The 17,816-nt window shown below is 41.5% G+C and overlaps 1 protein-coding gene across 3 annotated transcripts in view; it reads right to left on the reverse strand.

The window, feature by feature from the left end:
- Nucleotides 1-655: 655 nt before the first annotated feature.
- The window catches only part of BTK (Bruton tyrosine kinase), a 31,084-nt gene continuing 13,923 nt past the window's right edge, over nt 656-17,816 (reverse strand). For 2 of the 3 annotated variants that reach the window (XM_024578729.3, XM_045186580.2), the window contains exons 6-19: nt 11,604-11,732; nt 11,295-11,362; nt 9,938-10,125; nt 9,458-9,520; nt 8,558-8,612; nt 8,190-8,269; nt 7,882-8,009; nt 6,938-7,012; nt 6,286-6,457; nt 5,568-5,784; nt 4,493-4,557; nt 3,766-3,884; nt 3,076-3,233; nt 656-1,153 (exon numbers count right to left, since the gene is read on the reverse strand). In XM_024578729.3, coding sequence (XP_024434497.1) covers nt 1,082-1,153; nt 3,076-3,233; nt 3,766-3,884; nt 4,493-4,557; nt 5,568-5,784; nt 6,286-6,457; nt 6,938-7,012; nt 7,882-8,009; nt 8,190-8,269; nt 8,558-8,612; nt 9,458-9,520; nt 9,938-10,125; nt 11,295-11,362; nt 11,604-11,732 — 1,589 coding nt within the window. In that variant the 3' untranslated portion in view covers nt 656-1,081. The remainder of the gene's footprint in view (nt 1,154-3,075; nt 3,234-3,765; nt 3,885-4,492; nt 4,558-5,567; nt 5,785-6,285; nt 6,458-6,937; nt 7,013-7,881; nt 8,010-8,189; nt 8,270-8,557; nt 8,613-9,457; nt 9,521-9,937; nt 10,126-11,294; nt 11,363-11,603; nt 11,733-17,816) is intronic. The other variant, XM_053917593.1, reaches the window with a different exon arrangement.

A 17,816-nucleotide genomic window follows, 5' to 3' on the forward strand; every position in this document is an offset into this window, starting at 1 on the left:
GCCTCCTAGACCCACCTTCTACCCCTAGCTGGCGCACTCCACTGAAGTCCGCTACGCCCCAGTCTGCTTGTGCTCCCAACCCGGCTCACGCTGGGCGCTCCTAACGGCTGTCGGAGTGCCCACTCCCTCCCTTCCCCTACCAAGAGCTGTTCCTGGCCGCCTGTGCACACTTTTCCCGCCCGTATCCCCACCCTGTCTGTGCACTGAGGTTTCAGGACTTGCACCCCAGCGCCTCATCCCTGTACAGACCTTATTTGGAAAAGAAATTTTTTAAAAAATCAATTAAAAAAGGAAGTTACTGCAGACCACATGGGCGGTTCCTGGCCAGCCCAACAGTCCCACCTTTGTCCACTGCTGAATTATTCCACACTTTGCCAGGTGCCTTGTTCCCAGCCCCGACTGATCCGACCTTCTCTTAGGGGTCCCGGGTTTTCCCCTCCTAACTTCGGGAAAGAGGCTCCAGCAGGATTTGTCTGAGAGCAGAATTTGCAGAGGCAGAATTTTCCCAGAGCCGGAGGGGTTAAATGCCGAGGATCCTATGGATTTCTCAAGACAGGAATATGCCAAACCCGTGCCACAAAACAGTTTTCTAGAACACTGAGATAGGGCATTTCAGAAAGGCTGCATAATTAATTGAGATGGCAAGAAACCTTCATGCTTTCCAGTAATTTTATTTTATCAAAACACCCTCCCCTCCCATTTCTATGACACTGTTTTATTTTTGCCAGATTCGACCTCCCTTCCCATAAACTCTAATGCCTGCCCAAAAGAGCTGTTGGACCCCCTGTGAGGCTATTTACTTCCCTCCCCCACAAACTGTTTGCATCCCAAATTTAGTCTCTTGATACTCAGGAAATTTATTCTCTGGGGCACAACACCAGGCACAATAATTTCATGGCCTTTGCTCACAAGGTACTATCCCAGGGAAGCAAAGAAGAGAGGCATCCCTACATGTAGAGAGGGGTCTTTGTGTATTCAGTGAAAGTACAAAGGCTTCAGGGCCTATACACTGGGTTTGCCCCAAAGAAAGTGAAATTGGGGTTTGTGGACGAGAGTAAAACCAGGAAGCTTATTGGTGAGCTCAGGATTCTTCATCCATGACATCTAGGATGTTACTCAGAAGAACTTTGAAAGTGGGACGTTCATCTGCTTTCTAAAACCAAAGAAAAAGTACAGTGTTATAGTGGGATAAAATCTGGAATTCAAGGGAAATGCAATGAGAGAGTAGCAAAAGTTTATTAAGTACATACTATCTGCCTAGTAACATATCCTGTTGATTAAAAAAAAAAAAAGGAAAAAATAGCACTCTATAAAATACTTGTGCACTTTTCATCTTTAATAACTCAGATTATTAATGTGATGAGGACAATTTGCAAATTAAACTGACAAACATTGATTAAAATACAGCGAATTCATTATGTAATTGTACACCAATGCCTTCTTATTTTGTATCCTCAACTGAAAAATGGCTACCAAACAAGAGGTTGACAGAACTGAAATCCTATAACCTTTGATAATTTTTAGCTTGGTTTCAAACAGTTTTTCTATCATCTCATAGTCAAAATTAACAAAGGAATTAACATTTCAAGACCATGGGCTGCATGCATCACTGGGCAGGGATCCTGAGCACCTGGAACCTACCGTCTGGTTTGCAGACTAAGGCTCTTTGTGACAGCCATGGTCCATAAGCCTCTGAGGTATTTAGTGATTCAAGGCATAGTCATGCCAGAAAGATCTCAATTTATTAGGACCAAAAAGCCATCAATTTCTGTTCCTTTGAATCAGTGGCTCTCACACCTAGATGAGTATCTGAATTTCTGGGTCCTTGGCCAGGTAGCTCAGTTGGTAGGAGTGTCGTCCTGATAACACCAAGTTTGCAGGTTCAATCTCCAGTCAGGGAACAGCCAAGAATCAACCAATGAATGCATGAATAAGTGGAACAACAAGTGGCGCTCTCTCTCTCTCTCTCTCTTTTTCTCTCTATCCCTATCTCTCTCTCTGAAATTAAAAAAAAATTAAAAAGATATTTCTGGGTTCTACGCCAGACATACCTCATCAGAATCTCTGGAGATAAGGCCCAGTCATCTATAGCTTTAGGCATTCCCCAGGGATTCTGATGTACATCCACTTTGGAGATTACTACTTTAAACAGGCCGTGGGGAAAGTGCCTCTCTGAAACACTTAATTAGCAGAGTGAGGATATCCTAGTTGGGAGGTAGCATAGCCATTCAACCTTAATTCTGAATGGCACAGGAGAGAGAAGAGAAATGGCACCAAGGGGTTCTCCATACTTTCCTTGTGACCCCAGTCATTTTTTGAAGGAAAAGATGCCATGCTCTGATCCAGATTTCTAATTTTTTTACTCCACTGAAAGGGCTCCAGATTCACATATGTGCTTGTTGGACAATGTCTTCCTGTTTCTAGTGGGGCAGAACTAAAAGCTGAGCATTTATTTTCACTAAATATTGAGGTTGCCAAATTAAGGTTGCCAAGGATCTACTAAAGAGTGGAGAAGGTACCTCTGGAAGAACCAAAGGTGATAGCAGCAAAGCATTTTAGTAATAGTAGGACAGGCTCTTTATTTTAAAAATATGACATGCCCCATAATGTACCATTTTTCAAAAGAGTACTACCTATTTTTGTTCCCTTTCAGGTCATAGTGCCTTTATTTTTAAAATCTCACCTATGGGCACAGCCAGGAAGGGGTGGCAGTAAAGTAGAAGAAAGGACCAATGACTCTCAAAAGAATGAATACACATTTTAATGACTTTTGTTTTTTAATGCCATACATTTGTCTGAGTGCCTTTGGCTGCCTGTGTATACTAGGTGATATGACTTCACATCACCCCCTCTTCCTAAAGCTGAGTTGTTATTGGAGTCTGCTAATAATACTCTAGTGAGAATTGGAGTGAGCCCAGGACAGTTTCTGGCCATAGAAGAATTAGGGTGCAGGCTAGGGTCTTAAAATGTGTGCAGCTCCATGCAGTCAAAGAGAGTAGGGACTGGGTGCCTGGCTGGCTAAATGAGAAACTAGGTACAAGAAAATAATTTAACAGGTCCCAAGAAAACACTTACCTCATGCCAGCAGCTGTACATGATGGTATATACCCGCTCAGAAGCTAGATGAGGCCTGTAGAGACGCAGGCCTTGGGCAATGTGTTCAGCAGTTTCACTGTTAGTAAATCTCTCATATGGCATTTTCCCCAGAGAGTAAATTTCCCACATCAAAACCCCTAGAAAATGAAAAAAATGTAGCAAGTCAGTTTTCAGTCTTTTCAGGTATCAGGGATCCTAGTCTTCCTAAAACAACCTCAGAAAGTAGATTCAGCCCAACTGCCCCTCTGTGATTTTTGCGTTTTGTCCAAACTTCCGCTATAGTACTGATTACACTGGAGGCTAATCAGGGTTGCACTGGACCATTAGCTCCTCCAGCAGAGAGACAGCATCATATTTGTCTTTGTGGTTATAGGGTCTGGCAGAGTGCCTGGTACATAATCAGTATTCAGAAGCTGTCAAATACAGAATGAATTGTTTGTTGCCCTCATCGTAATATATTGTAAATTCTAAGAAGGCAGGGATTGTGTCTAGTTTACTGGTTTTATCCCCAGAAATCCTGGGGTGCCTGACATAGTAAGCACTGCCTAAGGATTAGATGAATGAAAAGCAAGAACAAATTACCTCTCTGTGTAGGATGCAAAGTGTCATTTTCCCTATTGCATTCCTCTACTTTTGAGCTGCATAATTTTTATAATCTTATCCACTCACCAAAAGCCCAAATGTCAGATTTACTGCTGAACTTGCTGTACATAAGCACTTCTGGTGGAGACCACCGGACTGGAAATTTGGAGCCCACTGAGCTTGTGTATTCATCATCCAGAACATACCTGCAAAGGATTCAGGGCTCATTACTATTAGGATTTGGAAGCTTGATACGTATCTATGTTTTCTTGGCACAGTCACAAGAATTGCATAAATACATGCCTACAAGCCAGCCAGTGTGTTTTTAAAATGTTATTTTTTAACAAATTCCTGTTCTTATATCTGATTTAGCCTCCCTGATTGACAATTGGTTACAGCAAAGGTGAAGTGAAATAAGACCTAATAGGTACTCCCTTCTTCCTCTCTATCCCTTTCTGTTCTCTATCCTTCTCCTTCCCTCCCTTCCATTCTGCAGTTGCCAGTGAGACTTAAACTGATTAAGAAATAAGGAGGGATCTAGTAAAGGCAACAGGATTAAGAGATCAAGATAGGCACTGGGAAAATTCGCTTAAAAATAAAAGGGAAGGAGAAAGGAGAAGAAAAGAATATAACAATAAAACAAAAGGATGAAAAAAGTGACAAATCATTCAGAAAAAGAAAAAATGTAGAAAGATGTTGAAAAAGACTAGAATGAGAAAAAAGAAAGAAAAAGGATTGAAAATTGCAATGTCTCCTTAAGTTTGTACTGTGATATTTTTACCTTTGGAGGGAAAGATGAAAAAGACACACTTACCTGGACAGGCCAAAGTCAGATACTTTAACAACTCCTTGATCGTTTACCAAACAATTTCGAGCTGCCTGTAGTACAACAGATAGCAGTGAGACTCAATCCTTGGCACACAGGTTAAAGGCACAAAACTTCCCTCCCACCAGGAGAGTGAAGCCAGGGTAGCCTCATCTCCTTCAACTAGAGACACCTTTCCACCTTACAGGAGTCAGCTGACACTGAGAAATGTTAATGTATTTCCACCATATGTAAAGTAACCTGATATGTGTAGTAATAAGTAAAACACTGAGGACATGCAGAATCATTTCATTCACATTGGCAATTCCACAACACCCCGTCTGGCACTGAGAGAATTAAGGGAGAACAGAAGGCAAGAGTGCTTTGATTTCTGCTTTTCTGCCAGTGGGACTAGGACCCTCTGAGCGTTGTCCTGGTAGAAATAGGCAGGGGCACAAACTCATGCCTCTAGAGGCCAGGCAGGTAAAGTGAGAGAGTGAAGTGTGGTGGCTGGAAATTGCAAGAAATTGCAGAGAACGTGGCTTATCTAAAGCAGGCAGCTGCTCCTCAGCTCCAGCCTACTGTTAGCATGGCCTGTGAGATTATGGACCTGGTGTTACAAGATTGTATAGACTTTCAAGAGAAGCTGGAAATTCAGGGTTTTTTTTAATATGAAGCATTTCTTTTTAAGAGTTTGCTAATATGTAACATTAAAAAATAACATACACCCACAGGCCCTGGTTTGTGACTCTGATGTAACCAAATGATGGCTCTTGGCCAGGAGCAGCCCCTTTGGGAAGCAGTGTTGGCCTTCTGCCCCTGAAGGACACCACCATTTCCTTGGTGTGGTAGGGGGCTAGAAGTGAGTGCTCTAGCTCCCACCATGGCAGGACTTGTGGTGTTGAGTCTGGAGATCCTTGACTGGCTGACCACTGGGCAGAGGCTCACCTAACTTTCAGTGTTTTGTAGATAAAACTGAAATGATGGCTTCAGCAACCCTCCTCATCCATGTAATTATATGTCTTCCTCTGCTACTTCCACCCCCTCAGCCCTTGATCCCAGGCTAATACTTCTGAGATCCCACCAGGTCTCTGTGGAGGAACTGCTTTGACTCCAGGTATTCCATGGCTTCGCAAACATCCTTGCACATCTCCAGCAGTTGCTGACTCTGGAAGTGGTGGCGCATCTCCCTCAGGTAGTTGAGTAGGCAGCCATTGGCCATGTACTCAGTGATGATGAAGATGGGGCGCTGTTTGGTGCAGACACCGTACAACTGTACCAGCTTCTCATGGGAAAGATTCCTACAGGAGAGGAAATAAACCAGTCCTGCCCTTCTGGCTCTGCATACCAGTCAGAAAAGGGCTGCAGTAGAACAGGGTTGGCCTGGGATTAGAGTGGCAGATAAGGGACCACAATAGCAAGTTGACTTTCCTCCTCCCCACCCAAATTCCAACAGTGCCTAATATGTAACAGTGAGCAGGGACTTGGGCACCATCAATAGAACAGGAAACAAATCAAGGGGTAAATCAGAGTCAGTCTTCCTTTGGAAAGTTTCATTTTCCACAACCACTCTGAAATGCTACTGAGATGGTAAGCACCCATGATCAACACTAATCTCAACCAATGTCTAAGGCAGATAAATGATTACCTTAAAAATCAGGACTCCCACCAATAAAAGGTTGACCTCGGGCCCTGGTTCCAAATCTCCTTCACTAAAAGTCATGTTAAATCACAGTGGATTGTCCTGGTAATGCCTAGACTCCAGCAACTGGATTGAGAGTTTACTTTGGGCTACAACTCACATCATGACTTTCGCTTCTTCAATGAACTCATCCTCAGACATGGAGCCTTCTTTGATCATCTTGATGGCCACATCATACTGGCCTCTCCATTTCCCATACTTCACTACTCCAAATTGTCCAGTCCCCAGCTCCTTCAAGAAGGTCAGGTCCTTTGGATCAATTTCCCATGATCCTACAACAACAAAGTCCTAGTGTGAGTCTTTGGGAGTCCTGTAGGTATAATTCCTACAATAGACAAGAATCCCTACTGAAGGTAGAAATAGGCAAACAGTAAAAAGGAAATTCTCAGGAGTACTAATACATCTTTGCTCAGGTAAATCTCAGGAACAAGGGATTACTGGTTAGAGGAATCTGGAAATTTTAGGTGCAAGTCAGCCATAAGGACAACCTCTTAAAATGCTTTATGATTATATATTTTTAAAACCACAATTTAAAAAAAATAATCCCTTTATGAGTTTATGTTTTTGCAGTCCCAGTAGGAGCCACCAGAGGGATAAAATAATTAAATAACTTTTGTTTGGCTCTGTCTTAACTTTCCTTGACACAGCTGGTGCAGAATAGTGTGTTGCAAGGACACTTGTCTAATTGGGTCTACCAAAGCCAGTCTTTGCACCTGGACAGTCCACCCTACCCTAGAGAAATAAGCGGTTACCGTAGCCCAGGCCTGCAGTAGAAGGCGCATTCTTGTTTTGTTGAGACACTGGATATTTGAGCCTAGATATGAGCCCTGAAACACACAGAGGGGGTCATGTTCCTCATGTAGCATAGGTGGTAGGATACCTCACACACCCTCACTTAAAACCTCACACTTCTGATGTTCACTTTTCTAGTACGTTTTGAATCCCAGAAGATGTTCACAAACCCAAATTTTTCTGGAAGTTTCTCCTCTCATAAAAGAATTTCCAGAAACAAAAAAAGAGAAAATATTAATTGAAATACACCCCCAAGCTAAATATATCCCCACCTCCAAATCTAGGCTTAACTCACATTACAACCTTCTCCATGAACCTTTTTCCCTTACCAATCTTCCAGTTTTTAGAATATCTACACTACAGCAGGTCCTTGAATAATGTCGTTTTGTTATAATGTTGATGTGCTACCATAGAAACTTAACACTTGTTTATATCAATTAGCCTATGGTAAAATTGGCTTTGTTACACATTGTTTTGCTTAAAGTTGCAGAATCTATCAGTGACATTAAGTGAGGACTTACTGTACTTACAAGCTGTTTTCTGATGCTTTCTAAACTTATTTAATTTGAATGCAAGGACCTTGATTAATAATTTTCCTGCATTCTCCTCTAGTACTGAGGAGATTGCTGAGTACACAGTAGTAACTCAATGAATACTTGCTGATTCATTAATCACCACTCTCATCTATGTCATTCCTTAGCACTGAGCATAAATCTTCAAATGAGAAATCAGTCCCTATGGGTACAAGTTCTTTTTTTGACCTCCACCAAGCATCATAGGGGCTGACTTTGACAGCTAATTTGTACTTTCTGCCCTGTTACGCTTATTCTTCCCCTCATCACCTTGTTCTGAATTGCTTCATCTGGTACTTGTCACACCATTCTTTCATGGCCCTGATACTCACCTGCAGAGTTATGCTGATGGTAGTTAATGAGCTCAGGGATGGTGCTGAAGAGATGCTTCTCAGCCAGGTAATACTGGCTTTGAGGTGTGGAACACACAACATAATGGCGTATCACCCCTTGAGGGTCCCTGAAGAAGTAGATTCTAAGTCAACAACTTGGGAACAAGGGTCACCCAAGGTGCAAGAAGTGAAGTGAGATGAGTTTTGAGTTTCCAGGACAGAGGAAGTAGGAGGGGCACACCATTAAAGAGCTGTTGAGAGGGCTCCCCTCTGTTTTGTCCCCAGGGCCTTGGAACAGTAGCACTCACCCTGCAGATTTAGCATACACAGACACAGTATATTTTCCAGCTTTGCTGGAGTCTCTGACAATGAAACCACCTTCCTTCCCCTGAAACAACAAAAAAGAAGCTGACTGTAAGGAGGAAGTGGTGGTCACATCTGCACCCCACCAGCCCAAACCTGGAATAAAATAGAACAAGCCCGGATTTCACTGCCAACTTCCATGATTCAGCTACAAACTCATTGCTTTTGATACTGAAAAGTTTAATTGGGACCCCATAAAATAATGGCCTTGACACTTCCTTGCCTGGAAGTGGTGGGCAGCAGCAAGCCCTCAATTCAGTGTCCTCATTTTTTGTTCAAGGAGAATGCCATTTGCTTGTGGTGGCACACTTACCTCCTGCTTCAGCAGTTCTTCAGCTTGACTCCGAGTCATGTGCTTGGAATACCACCTGTAAAGGGAGAGTACTTGAATAGCTCCTAGGTCATGGTGTAACTGATTGTGGGATTAGAGTGCCCTCCAAGGCTTATTCATCCTAGTGATTCATTCAATTCACTCAACCCCCATTTATTGAGTGCTTACCATGTGTAAAGCACAACTGCATCCCTTTCTCAAAGCCCAGCTGGTACTGAAATTTCATGGAAGTAGAGAGTATAGGGCAAAAACATGTGGCAAAGAGTTGCAGGGAAAGGATCAGGAATAGGGCACTTAAAGAAAATCCACTTCTATGATTAAGAAGAAAGGACAATGGCGGAAGTTTAACATTTTCACCCTTTCAAAATGTTTTCTATAAGGCTGTCAACTCTTTGAGTGTGGTTCTTCTGGATTTCAAGCGTGTGGTGATCTCTTTAGGTCTCATAAGCACAGGGTGTTTATGGTGAGGGTAAGACATGGGTGCTAACTTGGGGTGGTGGCATCATTGACTTAGTTGGCAATGATTTTAATAAGTACTTGAAATCAAAATAATTTTTATAAGGAAATTTCTTTTTTTTAAGATTTTATTTATTTACTTTTAGAGAGGGGAAAGAAGGTAGAAAGAGAGGGAGAGAAACATTGATGTGCAAGAGATGCATAAGTCGGTTGCCTCTCACATGCCCCCAACTGGGGACGTGGCCCATGACCCAGGCATGTACCCTGACTAGGAATTGAACCAGCAACCTTTCGGTTCACAGGTTGGTACTCAATCCACCAAGCCACACCAGCCAGGGCCAAAATTTTGTTGAAACTACAAAAAATGTATATACTATATTTTATTTCTCCTGGACGATTGTGCACTGGAAACATAAGCATACTCACTCATACATTTCTATGGAGTCTTCTGCTTCGGTGACGTAGTTACTAGGGATGTAGCCTTCCTGCCTGTAGAGAAGACACTGTGGTAGGTCATCCAGCACTCCCCATCCTGGGGGAGAGACAGATTCATATGCCCATATCCCCGAGCTTAGAACCAATCTCAAATGGAGGTACATAAACCATGCCCCTCTCTAAAGAGGATCGTGTTGCAGATGCATGGCTAGGCTAGTGAAACGTGTAGCTTCTGCACATGTGGCATTGGTGATTTGTGCATTACAATATGTGGCCAGACCCTACAGTCTCAGAGAGATGGCCACATGTAGAGCTACACTCTGGGAAGCACTTGGAGGGACAGCCTATTCATCCTGGTGTGGGAAGAACAATTTCTGATTGGGATACCAAGTAGGGAAATTACGCTGCAGGATTTTGCATGTCTGTGAGGTGGGCAGTCACAAGGCTCAGGAATGACTGTCGTGGACTCACCCATTTTTATCTCGTGCTCGCCACCAGGGTAAGTTGCTCTCCTCCAGGATAAAATATTCATCACCTTTCTGCAGCTGTAGATCATTTGCATTCATTGGCATGTAATCATAAAGGGCTACAACCTTTTTAAGTTCACTTGTGGAGACTGGTGCTGCTGTTGGTTCAGGAGGCAGTGGCTTTTTCAAGATCTGTGTAAATACGAGAAAAAAGTAGGGTGGTTTGGCTACACATCAAGTACTCTCTTCTCTCCCAATTCTCTGGCTTACTAGACACACCATTATAACCCAAATCAGGCATAATAAAAACATCTTTCAGCATCCATTTTTAAGCATTTATGCAGGGGTTCTCAGTCGAGGGTGCGCATCAGAATCATGTAGGGAATATTTGTTTAACAATCCTGACACCCAAGCAGTTTCCCAGACCAATTACATCAAAATCTCTGAGGATGGAACCCAGACATCAGTACTTTGTTTTATCCTCCCCCTAGCACACTTTTTCATTGCTTTTAGAGAGAGAGGAAAGGGGAGAGAGAAACACTGATGTGAGAGAGAAGCATTGATTGGTTGCCCCCTGTATGCTCCTGGATCACGGACCAAATCCGCAAACTACGTATGTGCCCTGACTGGGAATCGAACCCACAACCTTTCGGTGTATGGGATGGCACTCCAACCAACTGAGCCACCCCAGCCAGAGCCAGACATCAGTATTTTTAGAGCTTCCAGAGAAAAAACACAGTCAGGAAAACTATTTGGCACTAAACTGGCTCATGGGTCTACTAAGTGGTTTTGAATCTCAGTTTTGTTGTTTGTAAAATGAGTATAATGATTTCTGCCCTCCTTTATCGTGCTTCACAGATGTTCCGTTTTTTACAAATTGAAGACAAGACCCTCCACTAGCAAAGTATTATGACTCACTTTATTTTGGTGGTCTGGAACCAAACTCACAATATCTCCAAGGTCTGCCTGTATATGAGGAAGGGCTTTCCAGACCTCAAAATGTAGCCAAGAAAAGCAAGTTTGAAGTAATATATTAGTGGTAGGATGAAGGTATTATGCATATGGGTGTTCCCTATTAAATTATTTCAACTTAATGTTTGAAAATATTTTTCATTTAAAAAAATAGGGCTTTGTTTTGTTTTAAACAGGTGATTGGATTAAATGATTGTCAAGAGCTTCCAAATAGCCCTCTATCTTTCCAGTGAAGTGGAAGTCCTAATTAGAAGGACAAATTCCATGTTTCAGAAAGACTATCAATTAACAGTACCAAGTCTCAGGGAAATTCTAAGACTTCAGAGTGTTTTCTGGGGTGACTGTAATTTTCTATTTGAGCTGTAGCAGCACCCAATTCCCCTGTATACCTGGTCCTCCTCAGGTGTGGGAGGAAGAGGCTTTTTTGTCTTCCGGTGAGAACTCCCAGGTTTCAAGCCTGCAAAATAAGATACAAGAGATGATACAGAATGTGCATTAGGAAAAGGCCTGGAGACAGGTTTGGTCTGGAACTTTGCAAGATAGGAAAAGCCCTGTGGCAGGTTGTACAGATTGGAGAACAGAGCACCAGCTGAATTTCAGTACTCCCCTTCTTGCCATGGGCATAATGTACAAACCTGTTGAGAGAGTGCGTGATAGAGTAAAAGGAGGGAGAAATAATAATTGATCAGATCTCTTACTTCCATTCCTGTTCTCCAAAATTTGGCAGCCCATAGCATTTTTGGCTGTCTGAGAGCAGCAGAGATACTGCCCATCAATCCAGAAGCAAGGGTGGTATTTCTGTACCAGATCACTGTTATACCGGATTACTGTAACAGAGGAGAAGAGAAAAGAGAGAGAGAGATCATATCTGACATGCAGGAGAATCCACCATTTGCATGTTTTCCTCTTTGACTAAGCTTAGTGGTGAGCTTCAAACAACTGCCCCTTCATCAGACACCTGAAGGGAAGCAAACAACAGGATCAGTTGGCTCCCGTGCCTGGCCCCAGAGATTTTCTGTGCAGTTCTCTTCAGTGGTCAGTCAGGATGACTATCTCCTGACCAACATGATAAGAATATCTGATGTCTCCAGAGCCCCAAAACAAAAATATGTTATCTCCATTTTCCCATGTAGCCATTACAGTCTTCTTACAAGGCAGCTGTTGATTATGGTATACCTTTCCAGAAAGGGACACAGTTTTGCAAAGCCAAACTCTCACTCCAGCTTTCAATATACCAATGTCCCAGCTCCCTAAGTGATCTTTTAGCCATATCTGCCCTAGTAGGAACTTCTGCATCATGCTTTCTGTGTTCATAGACTAGTCAATGGAGTGAGCTCACGGGCAAATGAAACTTATTTTCCCTCTAGATTCTGTCTAGAATAAACATGGTTTCAATCTACCCAGGACCACAAAGGTGGGTTAACTCATTGTGGGAGATAAACTCAGTAGCTCCATTTCTGTTCCAGGTTTGTGAGACTCAAAAGATCTCCCAGAATCCAAAGTACTTGGTAAAGAATAAAGTGGTCTGTAGACAGGAAGAATTGGTAATACAGTTTGGTCATTACTCATACCTTGAATATAGTATAATACTGTTGCATCTCAAGAACCTTAACATGAAGTCAATTAGGCAAGTCATCATGGGATCATGTTATATAACACAGAAGCAAAGACAACTAAAATAATTGACAATAGCTAGCATTGGGACAAAGACCTAGGCTGGTTTAAGAATATACACATTTGAGGACATATACATTTCAGCCTTTACTGATAAGAAGAACCCCTGCATAACGTTTTTAAAAAGACAACAAAACAAAACCTTTCTCTGTAGAGACCAACTCCAGTCCTTAAGAGCTTGTCAGTCATATTCTACCCACTTAAGGCTTTTGAGGAGGCCTAGAAGCTTCTGGTGGCCAGGTGTAAAGGATTAAAAGTGGTGTCAAAAAAAAGTGGTGCCCTGGCTGGGTAGCTCATTTGGTTAGAGTGTCATCCTGATATGCCGAGGTTGTGGGTTCAATGATCCCCCATCAGGGCATATACAAGAATCAACTGATAAATGCATAAATAAGTAGAAAAACAAATTGATGTTTTTCTTTCTCTTTTCCTCTTTCTCTCTCTCAAATCAATAAATAAAATAAAATGAAGTTCTACCGTGATGTTTTCCTAAACATGGATTTGAAAATTTCTAACCACTCTACCTTGCCCACCCTGACCCCTCACTTTTTCAGCACTCCCCTTCACCATTGCATGGTGGCGAGAGCTATTCAGATGGGGTGCAAGCTACAAGGGACTGCATCATCCATAGAGAATTTTAAAAATAATAGTAAAAACAACCAAACATCTGTCTGACTTTTATTATTACCAGGTACTGGCAATTCTAAACAACATTCCATATACTCGTCAAGAACTGATTGATTCCATCACTCCTTCCCTTTCCCCTCATGCCACTACCTTTTGCCCAGGGGTTTGAAGGCCCTTGGGCGCAGGTCTGGACACCAGTAAATATGACAAGAATTCTTAACAACCAGTTACTCTGATAAACTAAGCTATGTAATATGCTAATGAGGGAACATAAGGCTTCTTGCCCCCTGCCTCCAGCACACACATTAAGAACCCACCCTACATTATCACATAATGTCTGCCTTTTAAGAGGTCACTTTAAGATGATGACACTTTTTTGTTGGATAATCCAAAGCTTGTATTTCCAGCAACTTAGAAGAGAAATGCAGAAGCAGAGTGTCTGTTAGGGACTGAATGTTTGTGTCCTCCAAACTTCATATTATGAGGCCCCCCAGTGGAATGGTATTGGTAGATGAGGCCTTTGAGGGGGAATTAGGTCATGAGAGTGGAGTTCTCATGATGGGATTAATGCCATTGTAAGAAGCAACTCAAGAGAGAGATTCTCTTTGTCTCTGTGCCATGTGAGAATGTAGTGAGAAAGTGGCCAGTTTGCAAGCCAGGCCAGTGTTCTCACCAGGAACCAAATCGGAGGCACCTTGACTTTGGACACCCCAGCTACCAGAACTGTGAGAAATAAATGTTTGTTGTTTAAGTCACCTGGTTTATGTTATTTTGTTATGACAGCCTGAGCTAAGGACAGTATTCAAGTGGGAAGGCTAGGAAAGACGGTTTACTTTACCAATGCATAGGGAAGCACTAATAGTTGGTGCACATTCTTTAAGTACTTGACGGGTTGGTGTTTCATATCCATATTTATCAGGACAATATTTAAAATTCTGTTTCACGAATGAATGAATGATTTTACCCTAAACTGGTTGGAGTTTTGCCAAGGCCACTCTTTCATTCATTTTGGTGAGGTCACATAATTTGCTTATTTTTAAGGTTGCAATTAGGATAGGCTCTATTGAGATTGAGTAAACAAAGATTCTAGAGTGAATATAGCCAAATATCTGTGGTGCTGTAACACTGAAGTGTCCACTACCATGTTCAAAGAAATGGAAGAAGAGAGCCTAAGGCTAAGTCCTCAGGCATACAATCTTGGCGTGGAAAGTACCACTGAAAAAGAAATGGCAGCTGGATATGAGGTACCTGAGGCTCTACTTTTTAAAACTGAGATGTAACTTACATATCATAAAGTGCACAGATCTAAGGTATACAGCTAACCACATTTGTCTATAACTGTTTAACCACCACTCAGATCTAGCACCTCAGAAGGGTCCCTCATGCCTCTTCATAGCAGAGACAGCCAAGGTTCTGATGAAGTAGCCTTCTCATGTTAATGATTTTTAATTGGTGCATTTTACCCTAAAGTGGGATAACATCACTAGAGTGGGATTTTATGGCTCCTAGACTATCACACTATTGGCATTGCTAACACCTAGGTCTGCCATGGGGTTGTTAGAACTTGCATCTAAATCTCTCAGCAAATATGGTTTTGGTTGTAAGGCACCTACTTTTTGGCTCAGGTTGTCAGCCCAAGCAGGTTCAGCAAGACATACACCCAGTTTGGAACAAATGGATAAAAAAAAAAAATGCCTTCAGTAAAACATAAGGGAAGAGAAGGTAGAATTGTACCTACCCACAGTAATGACCCAGCTGAAGTGGTTATGTTTTATGTTTGTTTGTTTTGGCTTTATTTTTACTGTAATTTTACTTACTTAATGACCTTTAATAGAATTGCATAATCAACATAGTAATGGTAACATCTGTGTCAATAAAACAAGTTTACAATGGGTTATTCTTATCCTGGGCTATTACTTACACCTTGAATATAGTAGGCACTCAATAAATTTTTGTTGGGCTAACCTACAATTGATTTTGAAATTAGTACTTGAAGTGTAAAGGAGTTACTAACTTATATATGTTCATTTTTTCTCTTTTGTTTCTACCTCAGCTAGTATATCCACCTTCCCCTATTTCCAAACTAAATCTTAGCTGTCCATCAATGTGGAGCACATGTTAGTGGTGGTTGTGTACTCCTGCAGAAAAATCAATTAACACAACTATTTATCAGTCTCTTTCTGTGTGCAAGGCACTGTATGAGGCACTGTGGAGAGAAACAAAGAAACATAAATATATATGCCCTCTGGAGCTCTTATCTAAGCCCCTATAAATATTTCCCTGACTTGGAAATAGCCTGTTCATTCAGAGCATGGAGTTCAAAGCCTGACCTTGACACTTATTAACTGAGTGTCTTTGGCTAAGTTATTTCATCTCTCTGTACTTCAGTTTTCTCATCTATAAATGAGGATGATAAAAATAACTGCCTCATGTGGTTAATATGAAGAAGAAATGAATTAATACTGGTAAAGAACTTAGAGGCTTCTGGATCATAATAAGCACTACTGAAGCATTTGCTTGTTTTGCACCTCCAGGGCTAAAGCAAGCCTCTTATCTCAAAACATGCCAAGAACTAAACTGTGTGATACAAGATATCACCTACTTGTAATACTCAGCATAGCCTTATTCTAGAATACAATCATGCACTGCCTAATGATGGGGATAGGTTCTGAGAAATGTGTCATTAGGCAATTCCATCATTGTATGTACATGATAGAGTGTACTTATACAAACCTAAATGATATAGCTTACTACGCACCTAGGCTTATGGTATAGCCTATTGCTCATAGGCTACAAGTCTATATAGCATGCTGCTTGTACAAAACTACACAAGATTAAATCAGTCACAAGAGAAAATGATGTAATCCGCAGATGTGGTAAACACAAGATGTATGAAGCTGCTGCTAGTGTAAAAATGGCACACTGTTTTACAGCAAACACTTTTTATAAGTAGAAAAAGTATACTCTAAAATAACAATAAAAGTGTAGTATAGTAAATACACAAACCAGTAACATTGTCGTTTATTATTATTATCAAGTATTATGTACTATACATAATTGTATTGCTGTACTTTTGCATGAGTGGTAGCTCAGTAGGCTTGTTTATACCAGCATCACCACAAGTAAGTGAGTAATGGGTTGCACTATGATGTTACTGGATCATAAGAATTCTTCAGCTCCATTATAATCTTACGCAATCACTGTCATATATGTAGTCTGTTGTTGACCCAAATGTCCTGATGCAGTACATGACTGTATCTTGCACCCAACTGCACGTGCAATTTCTGGGCTAGAGAACCAAGCTGCATAAGACTGTATTATGAGATTAGTCTGTGGAGTCATATAGACCTAGGGATGTGGTAAGAATCCAGGCTTCCCCACTCACTAGCTGTGTGCCGTTGAGCAAGTTACTTAACCTCTTTGAGCGTCAGTCCCTTCTCTGTAAATAGGTGAATAATACATACTTCATAAGTTTGTTTTGAGGGTTTAATGAGCTAGTGCATTCGAAATACTTGGCCCAGAGCCTGGTATATAGTAAGTGCTCATTAAGCATTAGTTATTACTGTTGTTGTTTTGCCCCAGGTTGCTATAAGAATTAAATGAGAAAATAAATATAAGGCATTTAGCTTGGTGTCTGGCACATAGCAAGAGTCCAATAAATGACCTTTATCTTCTTTACTCCTCTTTTAGCTTGAAAAATTTGATAATTTTTATTTCAAGCAATTGACTTGCATTCAAGGGATTGGACAGAGCTGGTATAGCCCGCTACTGAGTATCAGAATCTAAATGTTATTAACACAAAGGGCTGTCATGCAACAACTCAACCATGCCGTTATCAGTCTGCCATCCTTCCTGTTTCTCTAGGCAGCCTTTCCTGATGTCAAGTCAACCAGTTAATCTCTCAGTCACTTGACATGTAGCTATATATACACGCAAATATGTGTGCATGCATCCTGTGCTACAAGCATTTATGGTCAAGTTTATCTGAGCACACTGTATGGCTTATATGAAATGCTGAAACTATGTTCAAGTTTAGATCCTCATAAAGCTAAGAATATGAAATAATTCCTTGGAAACTATCCACAATGGAAATATGTACAGTGCTTTACAGTTTTTCATGTGCTTTCACATATATTGCATCATTTGACCCTTAGGACAAACTTGGAGGTAGATATGGCAGGCATTATTATTATTCCTAATACAGAAAAAGAAAGCAAGCTTCAAAGAAACTTGTTGGCCTACTTGCCAGAGATCACTTTGCTTATTAGTGGTGGAAGAGGGCTTGGAACCAGGTTTTGTACTCTGACTTCAAGCACTCCCGTAATCATCCATCTTTTTTTGGAACTAGGTATTACATACTTAGGATTCAAAATATTGCAATAACCATGGAATGCCACACCATACTACCCTTGTAATCAGTGTAAAGAATGGGACATTTTTCCCTGGCTGGTGTGGCTCAGTGGATTGAGAGCTGGCCTGCAAATTGAAAGGTCATGGGTTCGATTCCTAGTCAGGGCACATGCCTGGGCTGGGGGCCAGGTCCCAGTTGGGTACATGCAAGAGGCAACCATGTATCTCTCACACATTGATGTTTCTCTCTCTCTCTTTCCCCC

The sequence above is a fragment of the Desmodus rotundus genome, chromosome X, assembly GCF_022682495.2.
Source record: "Desmodus rotundus isolate HL8 chromosome X, HLdesRot8A.1, whole genome shotgun sequence".
In the NCBI taxonomy this organism is placed as follows: Eukaryota; Metazoa; Chordata; class Mammalia; order Chiroptera; family Phyllostomidae; genus Desmodus; species Desmodus rotundus.